This window comes from Malaclemys terrapin, chromosome 4 (assembly GCF_027887155.1).
Source record: "Malaclemys terrapin pileata isolate rMalTer1 chromosome 4, rMalTer1.hap1, whole genome shotgun sequence".
NCBI classification, from domain to species: Eukaryota; Metazoa; Chordata; order Testudines; family Emydidae; genus Malaclemys; species Malaclemys terrapin.
In genome coordinates this window covers 71,429,842-71,457,631 of record NC_071508.1, presented here as the reverse complement: position 1 = coordinate 71,457,631, position 27,790 = coordinate 71,429,842, and the positions used below count along the sequence as shown (strand labels likewise).

The following is a 27,790-nucleotide window of genomic DNA, read 5'->3' as shown; positions in this document are numbered from 1 at the left end:
TGAGTTCCTAGAACTGACTTCTACCACTGATAAAATTGGATTTAGTGTAGGTAGCCTGTGTAAGTTACAACTTTGCTAACGGTATGTATCCGCTTGCAGTATCCAGTGCTATTTGGTAACTAGCTTATCGTAAGAACATAATTTGCCAAATTTTTTCTCATGCTATCCATTGTAGCCTAGATTTAAGATCGGTGATCACTACTTGTGAAGTTTTTCTCTATTCTGTAGCAATAATGATAACCATAGGAAAGATAGCTATGAACTATCAACTTGTTTTATATAGGTAACTTTATGTAGCCTTTCACATTATTTTGGGCATTCTTCTTGAGCTAAAAAGGTACCTGGCCTGCTTGCTGCAGACTTTGTGTAACATTGAGGGAGCAGGAAATGAAAGCTTGTTGAGCTCCAGTCATTTGCCATATCTGTCCCTCTAGCTGAGCAAGGAGGGTCTAGTACAGTAGTAGGAGAGGCAGCACTCTGGTGATATGAATAATGTATCATGGTGGTTTCAATAGTAATTGCCTTTGAAAAAGACCAAGTGCTTTTAATAGCCAAATTGGTTTCTCAATCACTTTTTTCAGCAAGAGAGGACACATTCCTAGATAAATAAAAAAATAAAATAATTCCAAATCTTTTTTAAACTAAGAACCTTTTCCAGATGGCTAAGCAGTTAAAATAAAAAATATAAAAAACCACCACCTTAGCTTTCCCAGTTGCCTCATGTCCAGCTATTTGTTTGGAAACAGAGCCACGAAAGCTTATGCTCCCAATACTTCTGTTAGTTTTAAAGGTGCCACAGAACCCTCTGTTGCTAATAACATTGATGTAACTGTGGTTCTTTGGAGTCACAGCTTCATAGGAAACTTGATGTAATGACTTCTCCTGAGATACAACTTAAGGGCCCAGATGGCTGCTGCTATGAAAGTGTCCATATCTTTCGAACATACTTAAGCACTGCCTCTAATAAATGCATTTTGTAATTCGTTGGTCTTCCATTCTAATATGACAGCACCAAGTACAGTAACTCCTCACTTAAAGTCATCCCGGTTAACATTGTTTCGTTGTTACGTTTCTGATCAATTAGGGAACATGCTCATTTAAAGTTGTGCAATGCTCCCTTATAACGTTGTTTGGCAGCCGCCTGCTTTGTCCACTGCTTGCAGGAAGAGCAGCCCGTTGCAGCTAGCTGGTGTGGGGGCTTGGAACCAGGGTGGACTGGCAGCCCTCCTTTCAGCTCCACACTCCCCTAAGTTCCCTGTGCAGCAGCTGCTAGGCAGGCTATCCATTGCCAGCAGTTCAGCTGTCCCTCCCCCAACTGCCATGTGTTGCTCCTGCCCTCTGCCTTGGAGCTGCTCTCGGAGCCTCTTGCTTGCTGTGCAGGGAAGGGGGGAAAGGGAGAGTAATGTCAGGGTGTCTCTTCCTCCCCCCCCCCCCCCCGCTTACCCCTTCTCCATATAGAGCAGGGTGGGGACAGGGCAGGGCTCAGGACAGAGAGAGCTTGCTGGACGCAACTGCTGTCTCAACATCCTGATTTTTTTTTTTTTAAAGGCAATGTATTTAAGAGTGGGGTCGGCATACTTAAAGGGGCAAAGTGCATCTCTCTCTCGCTCTGTCCCACACACAGGGTTTGTCTCTCTGTCTGCCATGCTGTCTCCTCTCCCCTCCCTCCATTCGTGCTGCCTTGTAGAGTGAGACTACATTAACAACAATGTGTTAACCCTTGAGGGCTCAGCCGAATGCTAGTTCATCATTTAGCAGTAAGGCATTCCCCAGGAAATATCCCACCCTCTAAGTTCACCACCTCAACCAAGCTTCACAATCATCATTGCTGTATATAGTATTAAATTGTTTTTTTAAACGTGTGTGTGTGTGTGTGTGTGTGTGTGTGTGTGTGTGTATATATATATATATATATATGTATATGTGTATGTGTATATGTATATAATTTGTTTTGGGGTGGGTTTTTGGGGTTTTTTTTTTTTTTGGTCTGGAATTTACCTGGAACCTAACTCTCCCCCCCCCCCCCAATTTACATTAATTCTTATGGGGAAATTGGATTTGATTAACATTGTTTTGCTTAAAGTCACATTTTTCAGGAACATAACTACAACGTTAAGCGAGGATTTACTGTATCTGAGAGTTGCCACCTGCTTGATATTGTGTCTGGGCAAGTTAATACAGTACTGTGTTGGTTGTAATCTAGAGTTGGACTCTTGCTACAAACTTGTTGCAATGCTACAAAGACTGCTTGATGGTAATGGCTAGGGAGGGACTAGCTTTTTTTTTTTTTTCTGAATTGATAACCAAATCAATACATGCTAATTTTTGCCTGGTAAGATCACCCATCAACTGCAGTAATTTACCAAACTGAACCAATGAGGCAATGTCACTGGTGTATTTGAGGTTTCCAAGTAAAATGGTGTTCAGCTCAATGCCACCATCAACTGCCTCTTCAAGCTTATCAATAAGTCAGTCAGTGCTGATACTGAGCAACAATGGTGATGACACAGCCTTGCTGAACTCCTGTGGAAATAGGAAAATGTGCTGGATATCTACCATTAATTCAAACACTGCTTTCTGCTCCAGTAGAGAGTGCTCTTCTATTAATAACACTATCTTCCCAGGGATGCCGAGTCACCTGATCAGATCCCACAAGTTTGCTTGATGCGCTGAACCAAAGGCCTGATGAAAGCCTATTTTAAAAGTGCTATGCGCAGCTTATTAAATTCAGCCATCTTCTCAGAAAAGCTGTGTCAAGGTAAAAATCTGGTCAATAGTGGAACGGCCCAGTTCTAAAGCTGCACTGACTAGACTGGCCTTTGCTTCCATGATAATATCTTGAATCAGTGATGCACTTTTTGAAAAGACTTTTCCCCTGAGACTGCCAACAACACAATGCATTTATAGTTGCTACATTTGTCCTTCGGGCCCATTTTGAACAGAGACAGAATAATGCCCTTCCAGTCATCAGATTTGATATTCATGCGCCAGATGGTCTAGCAGAGCCTATGCAACTATGGAAAAATAGTAGTCATTGTCTTTATCAATTTGGGGGTATCATTACAAACTTCTGGTGCCTTCCCAGACTTCAACTTATGGATGGCAAACCGAGCAACAAGAGATCTGAAGGAGGGTGGCTCTATTGGAATTCACACTTATACTAGAGTGGGAAGAGGGACAGTAGGCACCAGACAATTGAGAAATATCTAAAAATGACCTTCCCATTGATGCTAGCGATCTTGCAGGCTGGTTAATGCCACCATCCCAATTCTTCACTGGGCAAAATGGTGCCACCTTCCTCCGCAGTCAGTGCAAAGTTGAATGGAGGCTGCTGAAATTTGCCTGGCAGCTGCCTGTTCTAATCTGGCTACCTGTGTTGACCCCCAGAATTCTTTATCTTTCTTGCTTAGTGACTAGACAACATTCCAATGTTGAACTCATTCAGCTGTTCCTTTTGCGCCTGACAAACGTGCTCAAACTGGTGTGATCAATGGTTGATATTTGAAGGGCTGAGGGTTCAGTACCAAGTTGGCAGTGATCAGCACTGAGGTCTTGAAATAATGCCACTCCTCATCAGATGACTTAGGAAGTGAAACTGCAGTCTCTGTTTCTTCAGTGGCTTCGAGAAGTTCAGATTGGAAAGCCATTTGATAGTTCATTTCTAATAAGAGTTTCAGCCCATTAGTTGGCTGTCATTGAAGTCAAAGGTGCACTTTTTGTCAGCCAGACCCACAAGTCAGTGTCAGGTTCTGCAAATCTACAAAATCATACATCAATGATTCGTGTCTGCCAACTGGTCTTGACAACAACATGATCACAGGCCTAGTGAAACCAACTTGACTATACCAAGTCTGCTTGTGAATTTTCAGGTAAGGGAAGAGCGAGCCCATGATCACCATGTCATTGATAGTTGCAAATTCCAGCAATAACTACCCCTTGTTCTTTTGCTCAGTTTCCCCACTGTACTTAACCACTTTGGCAATCCTTTCCTACCTGTACATTAAAGTTGCCCAGGGTCATGATGTCTTATCTTCTTGGGCTTTCATTAAAGACTACCTGCAGTTGCTGGTAAAACCTTCTTCAGCTTCATTGTTAGCTGTGGTATTGGTGGGGCCATACACAGTGATGATGGTAAGATATCCACAGCCAGTACAGAATCAGACATTGCTGAGTTGCTCATTACTCACCTGCCAACTCTCCAGTGCCTACTGGACAATAAGCAAAAGTACAATAGCTAGCTTTTACTGGAGCAACCCATGGTGGCAATATGAGGAAAAAAAAATAGAGAGCCCTCAACTTTGTTTTCACTGCTTCTTTGCCAGCATACTTCAGATAAGGTGCAGGTATTGAAGCTAAGGCTCATCAGCTGTTTAACAAGGACAACTTTAGCCATTTCAGACAATGTTTGTATGTTCCAGGCACCAAATTTACATGTGCCACCAACATGTAGGGTACCAGGGTGGCCTTGTCACAAGGTTTCATTGATCATATTTTGCCTTAGTGGCCAGCACAAACTCTTAGCCATTTCGACTTCAAGGACAATTGCCCAAATTGTCGCAGATGGTTGGCTTCAATAGATGTGACTGTACCAACTCCAGGGTGTTGTTTTTAAGGTATCACAATTCTGGTAATTTATTCTTGTGACAAAGATTTGATTAACTCTTCCTCTGTCTGTCCTCCCAAACTGGATTACATAAATCTTAGTTTGTGGCATAGATGACTACAAGCATGAAAGAGATACAAATTTACTTTATTTACACTTTGTCTCTATGGAAAGCAGTGTAATTCATATGTTAGACTTTGAGTGACATAAAGATGAATGAGAGTGAGTCCAAGTTTCTCTTTAGTAAACTTTGTAGTGAGAGAGCTGTCCTGCAGTATTTTAAAAGATTAATTAGTGAAAATATGTAGTCTTTAAAGACAGGATCACTTCTTACCACTATGGTTAATCTTATTTTCCTTGTAAATTTACTAATTATAAGGCTGGAAACAATAGTGCAACCTCCCCTGTTCACCAACGTTCATCAAATGTTTTTTTAAAAGCTGTTAATGTTTTTTTGTTCTATTTAGTAATTTATAGTAAAATGCAAGTCCTTTATTTTTTTCCAGAGTGTGACAAATATCCAAAATCTTCAGCTAACTCCTCTTGGTTCCTCTACTAGTCCAAAAGTTTGATGTATATTCCTATATGGAAGAAGGGGAAGCATTCCTTGGACATCTTATTGTAGTACTTAATCTTTGTACAGTGTTTAGAACCTGTGGTGACTAGCAGTGATATATTCTAACAGGGTAGTGGCAATATTAAACGTTTTGGGGGCAAGAGGGCTGGAAGATAGGCATGTTGTTATAGGTAAAGCAATAAGCAGCAATCTGAAAGCATTCTGCTCTTTCTCACTACTACCTTACTTGTCCCTAACATAGTCAGCCGCAGAAGTAGCATGTATGTTCAGGAAACAGCTCAGCTACAGAAACACAAGTGGTTTCTCACAGAAAGAATACCTGTGGACACCCTTTCTATTCTAATCAACATAAGGCTTTTTGGTGAGTTTTTGGGGCATGGGAAAGGAAGTCATCAGGGAAGGTGCAGTTTATATATAAAAAAAAAAAGTGGTGGGGAAACTGCAGTAAACCAAGAGATTGGAAAGGGGGAAGTAGTTGGTGGTTGGTGTTGGTGTGTGTGTGTGTGTGTGTGTGTGTGTTTTAATAAAATGAGAAAAACTTTACTGAAAGAGTGTCTACTGAAAGAGTGCTAGCCAGGCCATCACACAAGGGGCACTGGTATGGGGGTGCATCACTCATAGACTTTAAGATCAGAAGAGACTATCGTGATAATCTAGTTTGACCTCCTGCACATTGCAGGCCACAGAACCTCACCCACCCCTGAAACCTCTGGCTAGACCCCAAATCCCTGGCTGAGTTACTGAAGTCCTCAAATCATGGTTTAAAGGCTTCAAGTTACAGAGAATTCACCATTTGCACTAATTTAAACCTGGAAATGACCTGTGCCTCATGCTGTAGAGGAAGGTGAACCCCCACCCCCACCCCCAAGGTCTCTGCCAATCTGATCCAGGGGCAAGTTCCTTCCTGACCCCAGTTAGGTCAGGAAGCCAGTTAGGTTTTTGCCCCCTGCTGCTTCCCTTGGAAGGCAGTTCCAGAATTTCACTCCTCTGAAACCTTAATGTAATTTTGAGACTAAACTTGTTGATGGCCAGTTTATAGCCATTTGTTCTTGTGTCCACATTGGTATTTAACTTAAATAACTCCTTTCCCTCCCTAGTCTTTATCCTTCTGATGTATTTATAGAGAGCAGTCATATCTCCTCTCAGCCCTCTTTTGGTTGGGCTAAACAAGCCAAGTTCTTTGAGTCTCCTCTCATAAGGTAAGTTTTCCATTCCTCAGATCATCCAAGTAGCCCTTCTCTGCACCTTTTCCAGTTGAATTCATCTTTTTTAAACATGGGAGACCAGAATTGCACACAATATTCCAGATGAGGTCTCACCAGTGCCTTGTATAATTGTACTAACACTTACCTGTCTCTACTGGAAATACCTCACCTGATGTCTCCTAGGACTGCATTAGCTTCTTGCACAGCCACATCACATTGATGGCTCATAGTCATCCTGTAATCTCGCAATACACCCAGGTCTTTCTCCTCCGCTGTCACTTCCTATTGGTAAGTCCCCAGCTGATAGCAAAAACTTTTAGTCCCTAAATGAATTACTTTGCACTACTAAATTTCATCCCATTTCTATTACTCCAATTTACAAGGTCACTGGAAGTTGCAGGTTCTCTGCAAGCACCTGGCAGGATCAAACCCAATGGCTGGCTGTAGACATATCATCTGTCTCTTTCTGGCTTTATTTATCACTCTTTAAGTCTAGATGGCTGTCAGTGTGTTCCATGTTTTCTATATATTATTACAGTTGGTTTTGTTGGGATAGCTTTAGAATTCCAAGGCCAGGTTATCGCCTACGTTCTTGATGATACTCTTATTCATAACCCAATGAAAATAGTTGATATTGGAAAATGAGTTTATGAACCCTCCCTGAGCTCTTATGGGAGGGGGTCTTCAAACTAATTTTTGCCATCCTCAAATAAAACCGATTCTTCTATGTCAAGATCCCACAGTAAACACAAAGCAAGCCCTGAGACTTTTTGGAGAGGGTTCACAAGAGACACCCCAAACTTGTGAGACACCCCAAACTTAATTGACTGATTTTTACATAAAAACTGCATGTATATGGAGGGATGTTTAGGTCATCACCCAACCACCTATTTCAGAATCTGAACATAGACCATTGGTTTTGTTTTTTCAAGAGTATCACTAATCTGTGCAAGGAAAATGAGAGAAACTTTTTTAGATGAAAGCGGGTAGTCTCCTTTGTTTCCATTTTGAAAATCTGTAACTTTTCACAATTTACAGGCATTGCAGAGACCAAAATTAATAAATCAATGACTTTTTTCCCTTCATCCCGTTCTTCTCCTACAGTCCAACTAGTGTACCATCAACTTCTTTTACTGGCTAGCACTCCTGTAAATGGTGGTAGAGATGTTTATTCTGGTATCTGAGGAGGGTTTTCAGTCCAGTTTCCTGAACATATCCCAATATTTTAATTCTGATAAAAGGTTACATTTTCCTTCAGTGGAATTATGTCTTGAAAAGTAATATTTGCTACTGTCCATACAGAAAATTGATCACTGTTAAAGATCCATAAGTTAGATTTTCTTAGTGCCACCTAAAAAGTCTTGCTCTTAACAACCAAAAGGATTTCTGCTATTCTATATGAAAGGAAGAGTTCAATGTAAATTGTCTCTCCCTTTCTTCTTGCAAAAATGACAAACTGAAATGGTTTAGCAAGAGTAGACTTTTATTCTGTTGAAACCATGTGTGTTTGAAACATGGGGGGAGACAAACCCTAGTCATGCTTTATATTTTAATAAAATTTGCTTCTGCTAGATTTTATTCTGTTTATGGCAATTGCCTTGCAAAAGCAAATAGTACTAGAAGAAATAAAAATACATAAAACAGCTATATATATATTCTGCAAAAAGAAAAAAAACATGCTTCATAAAAACAAAAATAATAATGCTAAAACATATCCAGTAGTTAAGGTCATGAGGGGAGTATACACACAAAGACTACATGGTAGAGAGGTTAAAGAGTAAATTGCAACCAGAGATGCTATTTCCCAAGCTTCCGTAGTTCTTGTGCCTATCATATAATTATTTTACAAAATAACCAGAATTTAGTATCCACATGTACATTTAAATAAGCATCAGCACAATCAGAGATCCCTGCATGGGAGATACTGCAGAGAGACTACTAAAAGTTAGAAGATAAGTCTAACACAATATCATGCTGGTTCTATTTGGATTGTAAGCATTTTGGGACAGGGACCATTTGTGTATCTTCCCATTTATTCGGTATAGTGCCAAATGCACTCTTGCCACTTGAAAATAATTAATAGCTGCTCAATGAATTATTCTATCACTACATTTTGCTACAGTGAATTGCACAGCTGGATGATCAATGGCCAGGGAAATTCAAGCAATCAAATGTAGTCTCTTCATTAATCTTGACGTTCTTAATTACTAGAATCAGCCTCTCGTTCCTGAGTTCATTACAGTAAGGGAGATACCTATAAATAGTAAGTCAGATTGACCCATCCCAGCAGTGGCAGAACTTGTACTTCACTGGAATTTCATTGTATCTTGCAATAAAATATACTGTAGGAATTGCCTCAAATCTCAGGCATATCAGTGAGCTGCAATTTGGGATTCCTTGCATTACTCAAGCAGTATTAGAATTCAAATGTAGCTGCCTACATGGACTGTTAAAAAGAATGGAAACTGGGAACCTACACTGAGAGCTACTCTAGAATGGATAAAAGCTAGCTTTTCTCTACCTTGGGAGAGATTAGATGTGTACAAAGCGGCCACTTGCATTTCTCTCTGTTGCTATGGACAAAACACCTAACCTCCTTTCCTCAGTGTCCCAGTCTGTAAGAATCACTAATTTTTGTGTACCTCACAAAATGGTTCAGGTTTAAAACGAGTTACATACATGTAGAGGAGTATGTTTTATATAATAACTTTTCCTTCAGTAGTGTGGTAGACTGTTTTGTTAAATCCCACAAACACCAACAGATTTAGAATTAGGACTTTGGTTTTTTTGCCAGATAATAATAGTTCAAAATTAGGGGCTGATGAACTGTTGTGGGGGAGTAAAGAGGCCTAGGTTAAACCTATCTGATAAACGGCCTATTTGGGGGGAAAATATGCTATATTAAACAATGGCCAGCACTCTATAGCAGAGTCTAATTACATTTCATCTTGTATATGACGTATGTCAGGTTTAACCAGTCCAGTGGTAAGGTAACTAATGCCCTGTACAACTAATAACCTATCAATTTTAGTACTATTAACCTGACAGCCATAATCTAATAGTGGGAAAAACTAACATTACCCTATGCATTCCTCTGTTAAATGTCTGTTCCTTAATTTCAGTTCAAAACAGGACAAACCTAAATTCACGTGTTTTTTACCTTCTGGAGTTTGGCGTATAGTCATCATCATAGCAGGGACCACTCAGTCTCATGCGGAGCCATATGGTCTACTCAAACAGCCTGTGGAAAATGTTCCTTTTATCTGTTGAAGACGAGCCCTCTGAATGGGCCTACAGCACCATGTGCGTGTCTTACTCATCATTGGTAGTTAAGGCTTTATACTAGGGGTTCTCAAACTGGGGGTCAGGACCCCTCAGGGGATCATGAGGTTATTACGTAGGGAGTCACAAGTTGTCAGCCTCCACCCAAACCCCACTTTACCTCCAGCATTTATAGTGGTGTTAAATATATTTAAAAAGTGTGTGTAATTTATTAGGGGGGGTCGCAGTCAATGGCTTGCTGTGTGAAAGGGGTCGCCAGTACAAAAGTTTGAGACCCACTGCTTTATATGAATACCCTGTAGCTAAGTATTCACACAACCTTCAGGATTGAGGGAGTGCTACCAAGGCGGCTTGATCCATGATAATTTGACTTAGTTATGGGATGGGCACCATTTAGTCTGCTAGACCCATGTAGACTGCAAACAAGCTTCCAGCATGTCTTGATCTGCATAAATTGAATACACCCTGCATAATATTAGATAAAAGAATCCCATGAGGACAAAATAAACAAAGGAAACTATATTGGAAACCATTTATGCTTAGACATTTTGTCGTCTTATGGGATGGAAAAAATGAGCTTGTTGCCTATTGATAGCTTCCCTTGCTCTTTCTTCTACTGCTATTGGATTCCTGGCTCTGAAGCAGTGAAACATCAATCAATTTATGCCTACTCTGTCCCACTCTTAACTTCTGTTCTGAGATACTAGTTGACAGCCATAAGGTCGAGGCAAGTCCCTCCTTCCTGCAGGGTAGAGGAGAGAATGGCCACTTATTCATTTTCTCAAATCTTTATTTGTTGCTTTTCTATTGTTTGGGTATTCTTAAAATGTAACAGCATGATTTACATTATTGTAAGTAGCCATAATCCAGTGTCTTTAATATGTATTATTACAGCAATCTGTAACCCATTAACCCCCTTTTTTTGCTCTCTGGCTGCAGAGGTATTAACAGGCTGCTTAGTCTTGAATGGTCTCTTTAGCATAAGTAGTTTACAAATATTCCAAACAACCTGTTCCACCTTGTATTTAGCTATGACACTCTGAGTACCTTTCCCAGAGCCAAAGTGTATCTCAGAAGTTTGTCTCTTTCACCAATAGAAGTTGGTCATAAAAGATATTAACTTCATCCACCTTGTCTCTCTAATATCCTGGGACCAGCACAGCGACACCAACACTGCAAAGAACATTACTGCTGGGGAAATTCAGCTGGTTGCTTTGGCACTGGAATATTGGTGGTGGGATCCAAAATGGAGAGAGGGTGGGTGCTAAATCTTGCATGTCACGTCTCATACTTACCTTCATTGTCATTTTTCTACCTGAAGTGCCTGAAAAATGCACTTCTGTAAAGTGAAGCTGAGCTATAAGAAACTGTCTTTAATATATGAATGCGCTAGAGTTTGGAAGGTGTCCATTGGTGTTAGTTCTGGGTATTTTAGTGTCATGATGCAATCATACGTCTCTGTTCAGAGCTTTAAATATGCAGTTCCCACCATTTTTTCTTTATCAGAGTTCATCCCTCTCTTGGTTCTTTTTATAATAGTACCAAAACAGTTTGAATCTCTTGCAATAGTGAATGCGTCCCTCCCCTCTGCAAAAGAAGCCTTAGTGACTGGATTCTATAGGTGAGCAGTAACAGCCAAATGTGCTGTTTCAAGGTTCCCTCAAGCATCTCCTTTTTGAAGTTGATCAGCATGTATGTAACAATTAAAATTCACTCCTAGCTTGTATTTACTTCCATCTTTACTAGTAGTGTAGTTTTAAGCCCCGCAGCACTGTTTTGTAGTACATTTTGTTGGTGGTTCATTATTTAACCTGTAACCTTGTCCTTATTTAGAAAACGCCATTTAATGAGCAGTAGTATCTGTGTTTCATAGCTGTGCTTAAAATTGTTTAATTCTTACCTTGTATTCACTTCTTATTAACCTAATTCTAATTACCTTGTACCGATGAAAGAAAGGTGTGTGTGTGGGGGGGGGGGGGGGAGTTCAGGCCCCTTAAATCTTTGTAGCTAGGCTTGCATATTTTAAAAAATATCCAAGCAAAGCCTGTTTTTATTTGCTTATTTTGCAAAACTGCATTTTCTTCATACAGTGTCTACTTTTTTCTTTGATAACGTGAGCTAGAATCTTAAAGCTACATTTTCTTTAAGTAAATACTGTCTGCATGGATTTCTTTTTACTATCTCCCTGTTTGTTTTATAGCATTTCTCTGCTTTGCAAGGAATATGAAATATTTTTAAAAAATTTGTTTTCATGATTGCACTTGCCTTGTTACTATTTCAGTTATGCAGATTCTTGATGCTGTGGAGATTTGTGCTTGATGACGCCAAGGCAGCTGCACGTTGTTAGCATTGTAGGTTGTCAGATGATCATGTGGGATTCTTGCAGCATGCAACATTCAATAGGATTGAAAAAGGGCTTTTGATGCAAGGCATAGCTTTCTGACTATATTTGTGCCTTTTTAGCTAGCTAATACAGAAAACAGATCTAATTTAAATTTTAAAATGCTGCCTCATTTTTCTTCTGGTTGGTTTCATTTTGGCTTCACTAGAAGATGCATCTGGTACATCCATGATTGAGGAGTTTATTAATGATATTGTCATTCAGCTCACTTACTTTCTTTTCTTTTAGAATCCTAGCTAACCCACAGATGACATGATCACACATTCGTTCAGTCATTCATATAGAACACAAACCACCATGCATGATTTCTTCCTCTTTCTCTCCTCTCTCTGCCTTTTCATTCCCTTTAAGTTGCATTGTCATGTTCTCTTTTACCATTAAGCTTTGTCTTTTGTCTTTCCCCACATTGTTTGCTATTATTTTTTTTTCCATGCTTGGTTACTGCAATATTATTTGATTAACTGGCTGTGATGATGATGAACCTGCACACTGGAGGAGCAGCTACTACAGTGGTGATGAAGGGATGTAATAATGGTCGCTATCCTCGGAATTCTCTCTACAGTGACTGCATTATAGAAGAAAAGGCAGTGGTCCTGCAGAAAAAAGACAATGAAGGTTTTGGATTTGTGCTCAGAGGGGCAAAAGGTATGTATTTTTCTGTGTGTCTCTGTGTGCATGTGTAAAAATATATTTTTTATATATACATATATACACACACACACCTCTAAATAAACGAATTATTCTTGGTGCACTTGGTTGCTAGACAACAGTGTTTGCTGTATGCTGTGCTACTCAGATGGATTTTAGTGGTTTCTGTTTGAGCAGTTTGGATTTTGTACAGAGCTGTCCCATTTATAATCTTCCTTGGGAAGAAAGTTTTAGTTTTATTTTTATTTCCAGGGCAATTGCAACATTTTGCCATGTATCTATTCTGTTATCTATCTAAGCCAAACTACAGGTGTCTTGCTTCAGATGAAAAAAATTCTTACCTTATGTATTTCAAATGTCAGTCTATTAAAATTATGTCCATGAATAGCAAATAGAAAAGGCCAGTGAGGGTTTTGCTTAAAATAGGTGTGGACCTTGTGCAAGGTGACATTGGCACAATTTTAGTATGAAAATATGATCCTTTTTCATTTCTTCAGAAGCTGCACATATGTTGCATGGCCTGTAGTGTGTTCTAAAAAATGCTTTTCTTCATATGTTAAAATGTTAACCTTTTTCTTAGACTAAAATCTACTTTTAGAGGATTCTTAAGGGTAAAGCCTTACATTTAGTGCTCTGCTTTTTAACTTAAGCTTCAGTGACAGTAAATTTTACTCCTTTTATGTTTAAAAATATATTGATGGTATGTCCCATCTCTTGCTCCCCCTCAGTTTTTCTGTGGGTTCTCCCTTGCCCTGCCTGGCTCCAAGGTTTGCCCACATGTGGTTATGAAGGATATTCCACACCCTCCTTCTGGGGACACCATTTTTATCTTACCTCACTAAAATTATTAATACGATCTTTCTTTTTTTAATAGCAGTAAAAGCATTTATTCTGTCCTCTTGGTTAAATGCATGTGTGTGGGGACGTCCAGGAAAGTCAATGTCTTTACCAGTTTGTTGATTAAATGGAATGAGTTGTCTATGCAGCAAACAGAGGTTTACACCCTCTGTGTAATCCCAAGTATTTCTCAGTCAGTCTCATGTTCTCTCACACACAAGTCCGAGTTCCTCAGGTGAAAGATCCAATGCCCTTACTAATCCAAATCTTTTCTGATACAGGGCTGCTACCAACTGCTGTGCTTTCTCTTACTGTAGAAACTGATATCTCTTCTGCTCATGTTTTGAGATGCAAATAAATATAAAGAATAACTTAGCTTGATTTTTACATTTTCATTTAATGTTGATAAGACTTTTCCTTACAGCTATAGATCATAAACCATGTTAGTCAGCTCTTTCAGAGAATGAGATGGGCATTTTAACATATACTACATTTCCAAAAGGCCTTGACATTCACTATCAAAATTGAACTACTGTTACACATTTTTATTGCTTTATGTGGCAATAAAAGGGAATATACTTCTCAGAAATGGAGAACTGTAGAGTACCAAGGCCAAGGGATTGCCTGTATCTAGATTATCTGTGAGGCAGAGGCCTAGTTTACTTTTAGCACTTAATATGTTTTTGGCCTTACATAATCATAATGATAGTCTTTTTTCAGTAAAATTATAGTTGCAAATATTGTGTTGTTTATTTGTAATATGACATTTATTTTCAAAGCTGATACACCTATTGAAGAATTCACCCCAACTCCAGCCTTTCCTGCTTTGCAGTACCTGGAATCTGTGGACGAAGGGGGAGTAGCATGGCAAGCTGGCTTGAGAACTGGAGACTTCCTGATTGAGGTAGGAAAACATGGAATTTGATTGTGTGTTCTGGTGGGGGAAATACCGTGTTTTATTTTGAAAAACTTACCTTGAAGTACTGTAAAATATGCTTATGATCAGTAGTGCGGAGGATGCTGTATTTTGGTTGCAACATTTTAGGGAAGTAGTAACTCAGATATTCAAATGTTTTGGGTGAAGCTTTTGGTTTTAGTTTGAAAATGTACTATGCGAGAAACTCTTGGTGGTTGATTCTACTTCTGATTTGGGGTAGCTGCATAGATTACTAATTCTATAACTTTAAAAAATATATTTTGAAGGATCACTAAAATTCAATAGCACAGTATAAATTATGGGTGACAAAATATTCTAAATGAAAATTAATTTCTAGACAATAGAGATTTTATTGATGTCTGAATTAATTTTATACAAGAGGTAAACTACATTATGTCCTTTAATTGCATCCACAAAAAAGCCTCCGTGCCAGATTTTATACTTGATAGATATGGCCAGATAGTAGAGGATTGTTAAAGACCAGTAGGAAGAAGTACTGAGTGGTTTGTTTGGTTTTTTTGACTGATTTATTGCTGTGACACAGGCCATGATAGTTTGGAGGCTGCTTCCATAACAACTTTTGTTTCAAATAGAACATCACTTGTTATATTGTCAGTTGATGCTTTGTTTCCAGATATGTTTTGCAACATGAATCTACAAACTAAAAACAATACTGTTCACACAGTATATGCATATGTGTTAGTGTTCAGATTTTTCTTCTGATGTTTCATGTTTCTGTGCTGATTTATCTTTTTTCCCCCCTCTGAGGTGTATCTGTATTTGTCAGACTTTTGAGTTGGAATACAAAACAAATTCTGCATAGATGAAATGAAAGATATAGGGTTCTAGTCTGTCTTGAATATAAAGACAATTTTGTTTTGTAACTCCCATGATCATGTAATTAAAGTATATGCAAAAGAACTCCCTATGTATCCATGAAAGAATAGACTGAATAGATTTTTTTCAGGCTACACAACAAATGTGCATGCCCCCTCTGAGCTTTGAGTACATTTTATAAACTGTATATTTACTTGAGGTATGTAACTACTATGATACCTAGTAGATCACTGACTTCTAATTTACAGTAGTAAGTACATATCAATTTATGTGCTTAAACATGCAAAGATACTTTAAAAATGGGAATTACTGGTATGATGGGTCTCTAGCTAGTTTTTAAGATTTTGTTCTGGTACTGCTAGGCATTGGGAGGATAACCTGCTATTTAGAGTGCTTTTAAAAAAAAAAATCTGTAGAAGTGTCAGCACTAAATTTTCTGTCTTTAAGTGGTCAATTTTCACAGGGGCTATTCACAGGGAGCTTTGATCGTGAACAGTGGCTAATTTCCTAAAAGGGAGATTCTGAAGAGGTATAACAACTGTAGGATAATTAATACTGTACAAAACTATAACTTGGTTTCTTAACAAGCTTCATAATGAGTTAAATCAACTTCTAGACCCCAGTTCAGTAAAATATGCATTAAAATACTGCCCTGAAGAGGGAGAGTGCCTTGATGAATCAGGGCCTTAATCCATACTTCAGTGCAGTGAAGTTGGTTTGTAGCCTGTTCTGACAGATGTAGTGATCTGAAAAGAATATATACTTCCTCTTCTGATACAGCACAAATAAAATTGATGGAAAATGCAAGAATGACTTTTCAGATTAAGAATGGGCAAGAGCTGGAGATTATAATATACACATTAATAAGCACTTGGGTATTCTAGATTTCACATAACTCTTATTAGCATTGATAACCCATCATATAGGGAATTTGTTTCCCATTTGACTTTTATAATTAGAGGAATACTGTGCAACTTGTCCTTTCAATTATTCTTTCATTTTTGATATCTGTATGCATTATTACACTGTAGTACCTGCCCAAGTGGAAAAAATGAATAAGAATAGAGTAAATTACTAATGCAGGAGGGCACCAAATGATGTCTGGATAGTTTTCCATGACACTTACAGCGAAGTCATAGTTCCACAAGTAAACCACCTCAGTAATCAAGCTGACTTGATGAGTGTGATTATATTGAGCAATTGGATTTTTACAGCACTTATGCATTGATTAAATTGTATAAATATGTATAGACATGAAAAAAAATGCTTTTATGTATAATATATATTGGAGGATTGTAAATCAATATGTTTGCAAGAAAGAGTCAGAACAAGGTACTTCTCTGTTCACCCTCTCACTGACTTGCTGGGTGTCCAAGACCCTAACCCTAACCTCTTTGCCTTTGTTTCCCCTGTGTAAAATATGGGTCACACCACATCTGATTCATAGGAGGGTTTCAAGGTTTAATTTTCTTAATGTTTAGTGCTCTGAGATCCTTAGATGGAAGATGTTATGGAAACACAGAATGTAATATCTAGTGTAATTACACTGATGCTGATGCCATTAGGAAGCTATTTCCTTGTTCCCATGTCTGGCTTGTGTAATATTTAGCTATTTCCTTGTTCCCATGTCTGGCTTGTGTTCTCTTGATTCTATGGCTGTTACTCTCTTGTTGTTAATTTTGCTAAAATAGGAATTTTCCCTTACATCTGAAACAGCTGTATGGTTGTACACAGATACTGTAGAGTGACTAAAATTAACTTATTTTATTGACGGATACTTAATCCAATAATTCTCGGATACCCTATTTATAGGCTTAATTTTGCTATTGGAAACTTTTGGGAAAATGTGTGACAATTGCTCTTTTAGTAACTTCATTTTCAAACAGAAATAGATCCTTTCATTTGTATAAGATATAGTTCTTTATAACTACATCTAGGGTATACCCTCTTATTTTATTTTATTTTTAATTTTATTTTATTTATTTTAAATGTAACCCCTGAACTCTTAATTAGGGTATAATTAAGAACTAGATTAACAATGCATAATTACATGGCCAGTTTTGCAAAGAAGTATAGATTTTAAGGTCAGTATGAACCACTGTGGTCCTCTAGTCTGACTTCCTGCTTAGTGCAGGCCATTAAACTTCCCCAAAACAATTCATAGTTGAACTAGTGTGCTTATGTGCACGTGTGTGAAATATATCTGATAGTGCATCATAATTGTAGTGGCAATGTCATCATTAAACTAAAGTATACCTACTATAAAAATGAAACTGTCTGGAACGTTTTACTAATACAATTTTATTCATTCCTCTTTAAGTGATGTGTTAAACCTCGCATTTGCAAGCAGATTGAAATCTTATTATCAGAGTACTGATTTGTTTTATAGTCTAACTGGAATTCCAAGTTGGTGACTGACAATCTAGTGTTTTGTTTTGTTATAAAAAAAAATGAAATCAAAATTCAAGGTTTGATTGAAAGATTTAAAATTAAATGAATATTTCAGCGGGTAACTCTGAAGAAAAGAAAAAAACAACAACTCTGAATTGATATATCAGAAAGGAATCCATATTAGATTTGTGGAACAGTGGTTTCTAGACTGAGGATTCCTATTAAGATCTCTTTTTCCTTTTAATAATCTAGTTAGTACACATGAAGAGCAGTCTGTTGCATATTCTTGCCTTTTTCTTCAGTTGTTAATTGAATATTTATTTGGTATAAATTTGTAATTTAAGTATGGATGAAATGGAAGCAAATCATTTTATTTTTATTGTATATGGTTTTATTTAATACTTACATTAGATCAGAATATCCATTTTTTGAGTGTAGATACAAAGAGAAGAAATAAATCATTTTGGTCAAATTTTAAAAGCTGTATAATCAAAGAGCTGATTTTATATTCACAGGTTTAGCAATAGAAGTTCTTTTGTTTCTTTATGGTACTTTTTAGCTTTGGTGAGTAAGAACTGCATACAAGAATAAAGCGATATTAAACTGATTTGACTAGCAAGCTTTTACTGTTGAAACCTAGAGAGTGTAATTCATATCTTCATTTTCTGAAAAGTATAGTGAAGCTTCACTTTTAATATCTTTATTGGAATATCAGATTTGTGTAAATTAGGAAAAATAATAATTTAAATATTGTGTGTGCATGCAGGTAGTACTTACTGCTGGGTGTACTTTAAGAATAGTTTATTTTTAAATCGAGCTGTTGTTTACAAACCCAATCCTGCAAAGGTACTAGTATGACTAGCTTTCTTCCACAGATATGGCTGAAATTCACCCTTGTGCAGGGGGCCCACACAGTGTCTTAAATCCCACTTAATCCTTATTTTGAGAATGTAAGTGGTGGGAAAGCCTTATGCCGTCCCTCTGCACTGAAAGGGATTTCATTCATGTGTGGGAGGAAGCATACTTGAAGGAGCGACTATTTGTAGGTTCAGACCCTATGTTCACATACAAAAAACTGCAAAACATTTAGTTTTAAATTTTAAAGCAGCAGGGACCATTACAATCATCTACCTTGACATTCAATATAACATTTGGCCATCAAATTTCACCTATTTCAAGCCCCCATAACTTCTGGCTGACCTATGGCATAACTTAAAATATCCAGTCTTAATTTAGAGACTAGAGCCCATATCCTCAAAAGGAGTTAGGTCCCAAGTGTCCATGAAAATCAATAAGAGTCAGGCAGCTAAGTGACAGAGAATCCTTCACATCCCTAGGTAGGTTGTGCCAATGATTAATTACCTTCCTTGTTAAAATTTTGTCTAACATCTGCTTCCAGCCATTGGATCTTGTTATGACTTTGTTTGCTAAATTAAAGAGCCTTTTACTATCAGAGATCTTTGCCCATGTAGTACTTACAGATTGTGACCAAATCACTTCACCTTCTCTAGGATAAATAGAATCTGTAAGGCAGATTAGACCTTAAATCATTCTTAGATTTTTTTTTTCTGAACCCTTTTCAATTTGCCAGTATCCTCTGAGGTGTGGACAAGAGAACTGGACATAGTATTCCAGTAACAGTCTCTCTAATACTGTATTCTGTAGTAATAATTTCTCCCTACTCTTATTCCCTACTCCCTTTATTCTGTATTCCCCTGCAAATACATCCAAGGATCATGCGGCTTTCTTAGCCATCATGCTGCATTGGAAGATCATGTTCAGCTGGCTGTCCAGCATGACCCCTAAGTTCCTTTCAGTAACATTCCTCTCCAATATACAGTCCACCATTCTGTGAAAGTACACCTCTACCCCGATATAACTCTCATTCGGATATAACGCGGTAAAGTAGTGCTCCGGGGGGGCGGAGCAGCGCATTCCGGTGGATCAAAGCAAGTTCGATGTAACACGGTTTCACCTATAACACGGTAAGATTTTTTTGGCTCCCGAGAACAGCGTTATATCGAGGTAGAGGTGTACATTGCATTTTGCTGTATTAAACCATAGGTTGTTTAAGTGATCCAGATCATTGTATGGAATGAACCTATTCTTATAATTTATCTCTCCAACACTTCTGTGTCATCTGCCAGCTTTACTTGCATATCATTGATAAAGATCTTGCTTAGCATTGGGCGAAGAGCAGACCCCTGTGAGGGACCACTAAAAATACCCCATTGATGATCATTCCACATTTACAGTTGTTTTTTTAAATCTTATCAGCCAGTTTTTAGTCCATTTAATATGTGCTACATTGTTTAGATTTTTTTAATAGTGCTTATTTTATGTTCAGAAAGTCATGTGTCACATGGCACTAAGAAAAATGGCTTAGAGAAGTCTAACTATATTAATGCAGTTGCCTTAGTCAACCAAACTCTCTCATCAAAAAACAATGTCAAGTTTGTTTAACAAGACCTATTTTCCATAAAACTTTGTTGACTGGCATTAATTATGCTACAGCCTTCAATACTTTGATTGCATCCTGTATCGGCCCTTCCATCAATTTTGCCTGGGGTCACATCAAACTAATTGATAACTACCTGGGTCATGCCATTTACACAGTTTAAAAATTGGCACAATATTAGCTTCTTTCCATTCCTCCAGAACTTCCCCAGTACTCCAAGATTACTTAAATAATCAACCTTAGTGGCTCACAGAGCATCTTGGTCAACTTAAAAAAAAAAAAAAAAAAAAAAATCTTGGGGGCAAGTTGTCTGGTACTTCAGATCTAAATATGTTTAACTTAGTCGTTGCTGTTTAACATCCTGCCTAGTTATTGTTGGAATAGCAAGTATTTTATTATGACCATAAGTAGCAACTACATCATCCAGCTTCTTTCCAAAATACAGAACAGAAATGTTTATACTATATAACACTACTGCCATTTCTGCATTATTATTGACATTTAGTTCATCGCTATCTAGTAATGGACCTATTCTATTTCTAGAATTGTTTCTGAGAGGGTTTTTTTGTTTTTTATAAGTCCCTTCTTTTTGTCCTTAACCATGCTGGCCATAGAGTTGTTTGCATTTTTTTTATCAATTGTCTGTATTTATTCTGGTTAATTTATAGTCATTGGTGTCAACTTTCCCTTTTTTCTTTTGAGATGTATAATATTTTAAAAAAAGTTTATTCCTTTCATTTCCATTTTTAACCAGGATAGTTTTTTAATAGAAGAAGCGTCTTTTGATTTTGGAAATGGTTTGAGTATCTAGTAGAACATTTTTAAACAGCTCCGAGTAATCAATAATAATAATAATGCTGTTTTATATGTTTTCTTGAAAATGATGAACAAAATTGACAACTTTGGGAAATGTGCTCTTTTTAAAGGTGTGTGTGTGTGTGTGTGTGTGTACATTAGATTACTTACATGTAATAAATGTAATTAGGTACAAGTGATCATAACCTAGGAAACCACTGTTGTTGGTTTTTAGATCAATGATCAATTGATCTTTAACTGTCAGATTGAGGTCTAATATAGAATTACCCCAAATTTAGTGTATATAATCTCAACCCTGTATGTGATTGGAGATGACTTTTTATCCTGTGATACAAGAAAGCCAAAAGAAATGCGTAACTTCAGAAATGCTGAAGGATTTACATAAAATGGCTCATTATAGGTCTCAGTCTGTTTATCCTTCCGTTTTTGTCCATTTTCTCCATTGCATCAGTTTTTAGTCTCTGAAAATGGGGTTGCTCTCAGTAGTAGTTATATCATCCGTGTACTTGAGTCTGCTTTGTTCAGAAAAATGAGAAAATGAAGCTGTAGGCAATAAAGGTGCATTCACCCCAATTCTATGCACTACTCACAGCTGTGATATTTACAGTGTAGCTCTTTTTTCACATGAAGGGTGCATGGGGGGCAGCTTCTCTTTAGCTCTGTCTGCAAAGATTACACTTCATGAGAGGGCCCCAAAGAAACAGAGTTTCATTGAACAGCCAATGCAAAGCATTTATTGGCAGCCACCGTAGAGGACTCGGGGTAGCATTGATTAAGGATGCTTCCATACATGAGCTCCTATAAAAGAAAGACAAGTTACAGTGCCCTGTGTGAGATTTTGATTTAGACAAAGAGGTTGTCTATGGGATATAGCTCAAGGCTATTTTTAAAATAAACCTTGCATCACAGATTCTGATGATTGCTTCAGTCTTTTTCCTTTTCTACTAAACGTTATGAGTTCCTGCATTCAGAATTCTAACCACTAGAGTTTACTGAGGCCTACAATTTTGATGAGTGTCTGAAATGAGTCTTTTTCCCTCCTCTATCAGGACATCCATTGTCCTTTTTCTTGTAAAGTTAATCTTTATTTGCACAGATGTTGTTTACATATCCAAATTTCAAATGGCTAGGTAAGCAATGGAGAAAATAAACGAATTCTGTGGCATTATTGTGGGCTATTTTATAGGATGTTTAATGCGTTCCTATAGAATCTTCTTTAGTATTTTCTTGACTTGTGCTCTGCTTAACACTGGAAAATAGGAAGTGTGTAAGCCAGAAAAGATGTTTAAATGCAAAAATTTTAAAGCAAAAGGTTAATATTGGCTTGTGTTAAGTTTCTGCGTTGTCATTGTCTGTCTTTGTTCCACTAAAAGACTCAAAGCTTACTGGCTAATGTCCACCCTAAAACAATACTTTGCAGTAAGTTCTGTCATTGCCAACTTGGCTGCCTTTCTTTTTTGAGACGTGATCTCCTTCATTTGAATATTAAGAGAGAATGGCAGTGCATATTGTAGAGCATTCTGGGTTCTATTCCTGGACAGTGTGATCTTTGTATGTAGCTCACCAGGACAAACTAATTTAGTGTACTGTAACTGGTAAATTAGAAGAATAACTTTTTTTTTAAGGATCACCCTTAGAAAATTTTCTAAAAGGGGATGTCCTATTATGGTCTTCAGACTTATCTGGATGCATAGTACATTGCACTGAAAAGGTAATCTGGTACTGGAGGGCTAGCAAGAACCTCTGTGTATGCAGTATCTCGTAGCAATAATTTAATTTCCCAAACATCTAGATCAGACACTAATATCTCATAGGTCTGTGCTCCAAAGAAAACTGAAATGGGTTCTGGTTTGACCAGCAGTTGGAGGTTTTAGGAAATCCCTGATTACCAGTTAGTCACACAATTCTCTATGACTCTGGTGTCTCAATAACACACTTTGTGAGTACAATACACTTCATGATTGATGGAATAAAAATTTCTACACGTCCTCCCGGGTCACAGTCCATAAGAAACTTTGTGAAAATTTGGGGTTTACACCTTTCTTGCATTTAAATCATGTAAGTGTTGATATCAAGCAGGTATTGGTGTGACTGTAGGAATAAAATAGGAGTGATTATGCTTATGTTGGTTTTAAACAGTGGGTATTCCCAAAGGCAAACTCTGCTTCTACAAACCTGAATAGACTCAAACCATGCTGAGCATTTTTGCAGTTAATGAGAAGTCTTTTGCCTTCTTCACTGACAAACCTGACATCTCAGAACTTATTAAACATTATATGGTGTTAGAAGTTGCAGGAAACCCCATGTTGAAACTATTGTTCATCAGAGTCCACTGGATTTGCAAGGAAACCTTGCAGAAAAGTGGCACCTGATTAAGACCCTACTGCAAACAGAGCACTTTATCTGTAGGCAATGACACTGCTCCACATTAAACGTCCAGATTTTACTAGTATGAACATCTCACATTCTCAGCAGAATACTCAGAGTAACATGATAGATGAGCATGCTACTCAGGCTCGCTGACTGTGACCCTAAAGATCAGTAACTAGTTTGGTTGGATCCTAAAAATACATTAATAAAAGAACTAGCTTCCTCACCACAGAGGCAAATGGGTAGACGAACAAGGACTTGACTTCCCACAAGACCTCAGTTATTCAAACCTAAGCAAATAATTCGCTTAAAAATACAACTGAAAGGCAGACAAAATCATTTGGTGGTGGTCCGCCTACAAAAACCATTACAAAACCATTGCCCAGAATCAACAGAGTCCTGTGGCACCTTTATAGACTAATAGATGTATTGGAGCATAAGCTTTTGTGGGTGAATACCCACTTCGTCAGACACAAGGCCCAGAATGACATCCAAGCAACCAGTGTGCTTCAGAACAGATGATAGCTAGAAGCTGGTCTCTCAGGTTCAGGGCAAGTATGCCTCCTCTATGGTCCAACCAGGGCACCCAGTTTAAGCTTCTGGCTCCCAGCCATCACCTCTCTTGGGCGAAGATCCACATCTCATTCCCTTGGGACCAGGGTTTTTCCAGGCTGCAAAGTTCCCTGCTGACTCTGTGATATTCTTTCTCAGCAAGCCGGACTGCCTAAACAGGCCAGTGTCTGTGCTTTGCTTTCCTTCTAGAGGCTATGAACAGTGTAATTGCCCACAGACACAAGTTACCACACAACTTTTGCTAAGCAAGCACATTTATTCTTGAGGCGAAAGCATTACAGAGAAAACATTTTAAAACAACAAAAGAACCTACGTGCATGCTAAAAAACTTACCAGATGTCACCCCAACCTCACCTCAAGCTATGGTAGGTGTCAGTCTTTCAAAACCCACAACTGGCTTTTCCTCATAGTTAACAAGTTCATAACTGTCTCAGATTCTGAACCAGAGTGCAGGCTGGGCAGTTCATCTGTTTCTTTATACAGCTGGGGCCTTTGATCTAGTCTCTGGGAACAGGTAATCAGCAGATAGTGATGCACTTTTCAGGGCATAGCTTCAAAAGGCTTGGTGAGAGAAGTGGGGCGTATACATTAACTTCTCCCTGTGTATTCCCCAGAAAATCCACTTCGCCCCTATTCCCAAAAGCCTGTTCTTATCTGACACATTTTCAATATAGCCTTATGAACGATGAGGCCTCACATCACATCTCCCCCTAGAGAGGCTATATGCAATTCCAGCTCACCAAAATGCATACATTTTGCATTTACTACAATAGACCCCCAAAGATACTTAAACTTAGTTAAATAAGATCTCCCAAGGATATGCAGAAATTGCTATATATGTTACCGATGGCAAATGTCTTTATCCTGCTATGACTCTGCTGTATGGTGGAGTTGGATAGTCCCAAAGTACCTCAGACATTACTGGTATTTACTTGAAATATCTGAGATATCACTGATGACAAAGTAAAATATGGAAATGTACTTCCTTGGGGAAGAGAAGGGATTGAAAGAATGTCAGTAATTATTATAACATCCAAAGGCTCCAGTCAAGATTGGCACCTGGTTCTGTTGGGCACTGTGCTAACACAGTTTAAGAGATGGCCCCTGTCCTGGAGTGTTTGCAATTTAAGGGCAGATTGTGATATCATTACGCAAGTTGAATACTGCCTTTCTCTAAGAGTAGTTGAAACCCCTAGGAGTTACTCCTTATGAATAAGGGTACTACATTCTAGTCCTCCTATAAATATTGTACCAGTGCCAGAAGAATAATTAGTCACAAGCACCATCAAAGTTGCCAATACAGAATCACTATGCAGCAGTGTTACTAAAATTGCTTTAGTCTCCCAAGGATATGCAGGAAGTACAACCAGGCCCCAGCCACGTTTTGATCAGCCTCTGGAGTAAGTAGTACCAGTGGCCTTGCCCTAGGAGAACCAACTTGCGTAGATACATACAGGAACAAAAGTATAATTGCATAAGTTTCTTTGACAAGAATTTCAAAATTCATTGACCAAATTATGGTATTGTTTTTTGTATGTTTGAGATTTCAATCTTGTACTGTAGATTTCTGTTTGTATAAATAACCATTTCTCTTGCCCTTTTGTCCCATTTCCCTTTCAAAAATCAAATTGTAGGATGAATAGTCAGTCTTTGAGCATTTACAAGTTTAAATGTGGATATATCATTGTAAATCACAGCTATGAATAGTCTTTGTTACTTTAGAAATCTATGAACCCCCTCTTTTAAATGACTTAATGCTTAAGTTGTTAAGTTCTGAGACTAGACTTTAAATAGTGACCTTACTATATATAGGAAAGCTATTTTAAATAAACTTCAGAAGTTTATAAAATATATTTTATAAAATTTCCTTGAGTCCTGTACCTTTGATCTCATGGTACTATGGAAGCCTGGCTTTATGGGTTAAGAAATATGAAAAATACCACTCATTTATATTTTTTCTAAAATACGAGGTACATACAAATGCTATAAATAGGAGGTGGTGCTGCAAAGTTGCAGAACTGTAGGGGAAGGAAGTTGGTGTGGTGAAACCATATCAATCAAAGGTGTAGTAAATGAACAAAACTCATATTGGCCATCATTCTATCACTGATGAAGCACAACTGTAAAATGTGGTTTAGGGGCTGTTGTTTCTCCTCCTTCTCCCAGGCGGTGGTATCATTCTATGTTAAGACTTTCTTTTGTCGCCATACTTGGGGAATGATACAGCGTGCAGTATGTTTTATGTTTAGAAAGCTGTCTTTTCAGTGATGTTGCTTATTCTGAAAATGGCAATTGATTTTGTGACTATGTAAAGATTGTACACCTTCCAGTAGTGAAGCACTGAATGCCTAGTTATCTCCTTTTACAAGCTTAAAGACTGTCTAGAATTTGGAGATGAAGTTCTTTGGCATCTGAAAAACATGCACTACAGGAGTCTTGATCCACAAATAAAGTTATTTTGCAAGGAATATTATCACCTTTCAAATATCTGTGAAATCAACATCCAAATATTGAAGCACCTTTGCAGTTAACTCACATATATTAAAATTGTCTAGACATTTTTAATAAGTTTTCCTTTTCTAGTTTGGTTAGTAAGTTCCCTGTTAATGCTTGTTAATATGCTAGTATGTTCAATGAATAAAAATCTTACATTAATATTAACGTTAAGGATTGCAGTCACTCGGGTCAGGAAATTTGCACCATTGAGGTTTTCCTGCTATGCACATAGTGCAGTCTATATAATCTCTTGTTTGTGCTGATAAATGTTAATTAATATTACTCTTAAGAGAAAGAGAGAGAAAATACAACAGATACAGGCAGAAAATACAACAGACACAGGCAGAATTGCAGGGGGGCACGTAGGAGCAACCATATTTTTTGGAGTCTTTTTACTTTTGAGTTCAGTATTACGGACAAAATACTGCTTTAATTTCATTACCGATTCTTTTGCATTTAATTTCTAATGTGTTCTCAATAAATAAATAAATAAATTCACAGGAAAAGGTCCTCTGCCCACTCCTTCCCATGCTATTATAGATATGAGATTCAGAACTAACAACAAGCTTGTATTGCAGTCTTTCTTTCTTCTCCTACCTTCATCATTTCAATCTGAATAAGGGCACTTATGTAACAGTTGTATGTTAACAGAAGGATCTAGCTTTCACATTAGACCATGGAAGTGCTTACTTAAACACTGCCACTGCAGTGTAGAACCTAATTGTTTTTTTCCAAATCACACGTGAGAAGCTTCTTTTCCTCTTAGCTTTTAAATACCGAATTCCAGTACTGGATGGCCTGATCCAAGATGGCTTTTAAAGAAAATATCTGGCTCATCAGTCTTGATGATTTACCATTCTTACCTGGTGTTGAGACAGAGTTATAACTGTTGGGAGGACAAGGTTTCTGAGGTGAACATGGTGAGAAGAAACTGTTTTCACAGGGATTACAAATGCTATTCCTCTTCCTCAATGAATAACCTGTGCACTTCTTTTCTGAAAATGTCCAAAACTTTTTTTTCCTTTAAATGTGAGATTCTGCCTTTTTTACTTCTCAGAACCACCGATGTATCAGGAAAATTCTGCAAAATAAGCTAAAGGTCATGAGTTTAGATCCCACCTTACTGTCTGAAAAGTTTTTACCTACAAATGTTAAAGTAATACCGAAGATTAATGTCAGTGAAAAAGATTACAGAAGAAACAGTATTTCTCTCATTTTTCAGTTTTTTGTTTTTGACAGCAAATTCATGATGTCAACTGCCATGTTTCCTTTATATAGTCAGTTTCTATTTTTTGCCTGTTAACGCTCTCAATCCAGTCTCATAGCTGTTTATTCCTCCTTGTGTCCTTGAGATAATTG

At 37.8% G+C, this 27,790-nt stretch overlaps 1 protein-coding gene across 2 annotated transcripts in view; it reads left to right on the top strand.

The window, feature by feature from the left end:
- SHANK2 (SH3 and multiple ankyrin repeat domains 2) overlaps positions 1-27,790 on the top strand; it is a 638,838-nt gene that overhangs the window by 422,829 nt on the left and 188,219 nt on the right. For both annotated transcript variants that reach the window (XM_054026918.1, XM_054026919.1), the window contains exons 17-18: positions 12,631-12,713; positions 14,333-14,457. In XM_054026918.1, coding sequence (XP_053882893.1) covers positions 12,631-12,713; positions 14,333-14,457 — 208 coding nt within the window. The remainder of the gene's footprint in view (positions 1-12,630; positions 12,714-14,332; positions 14,458-27,790) is intronic.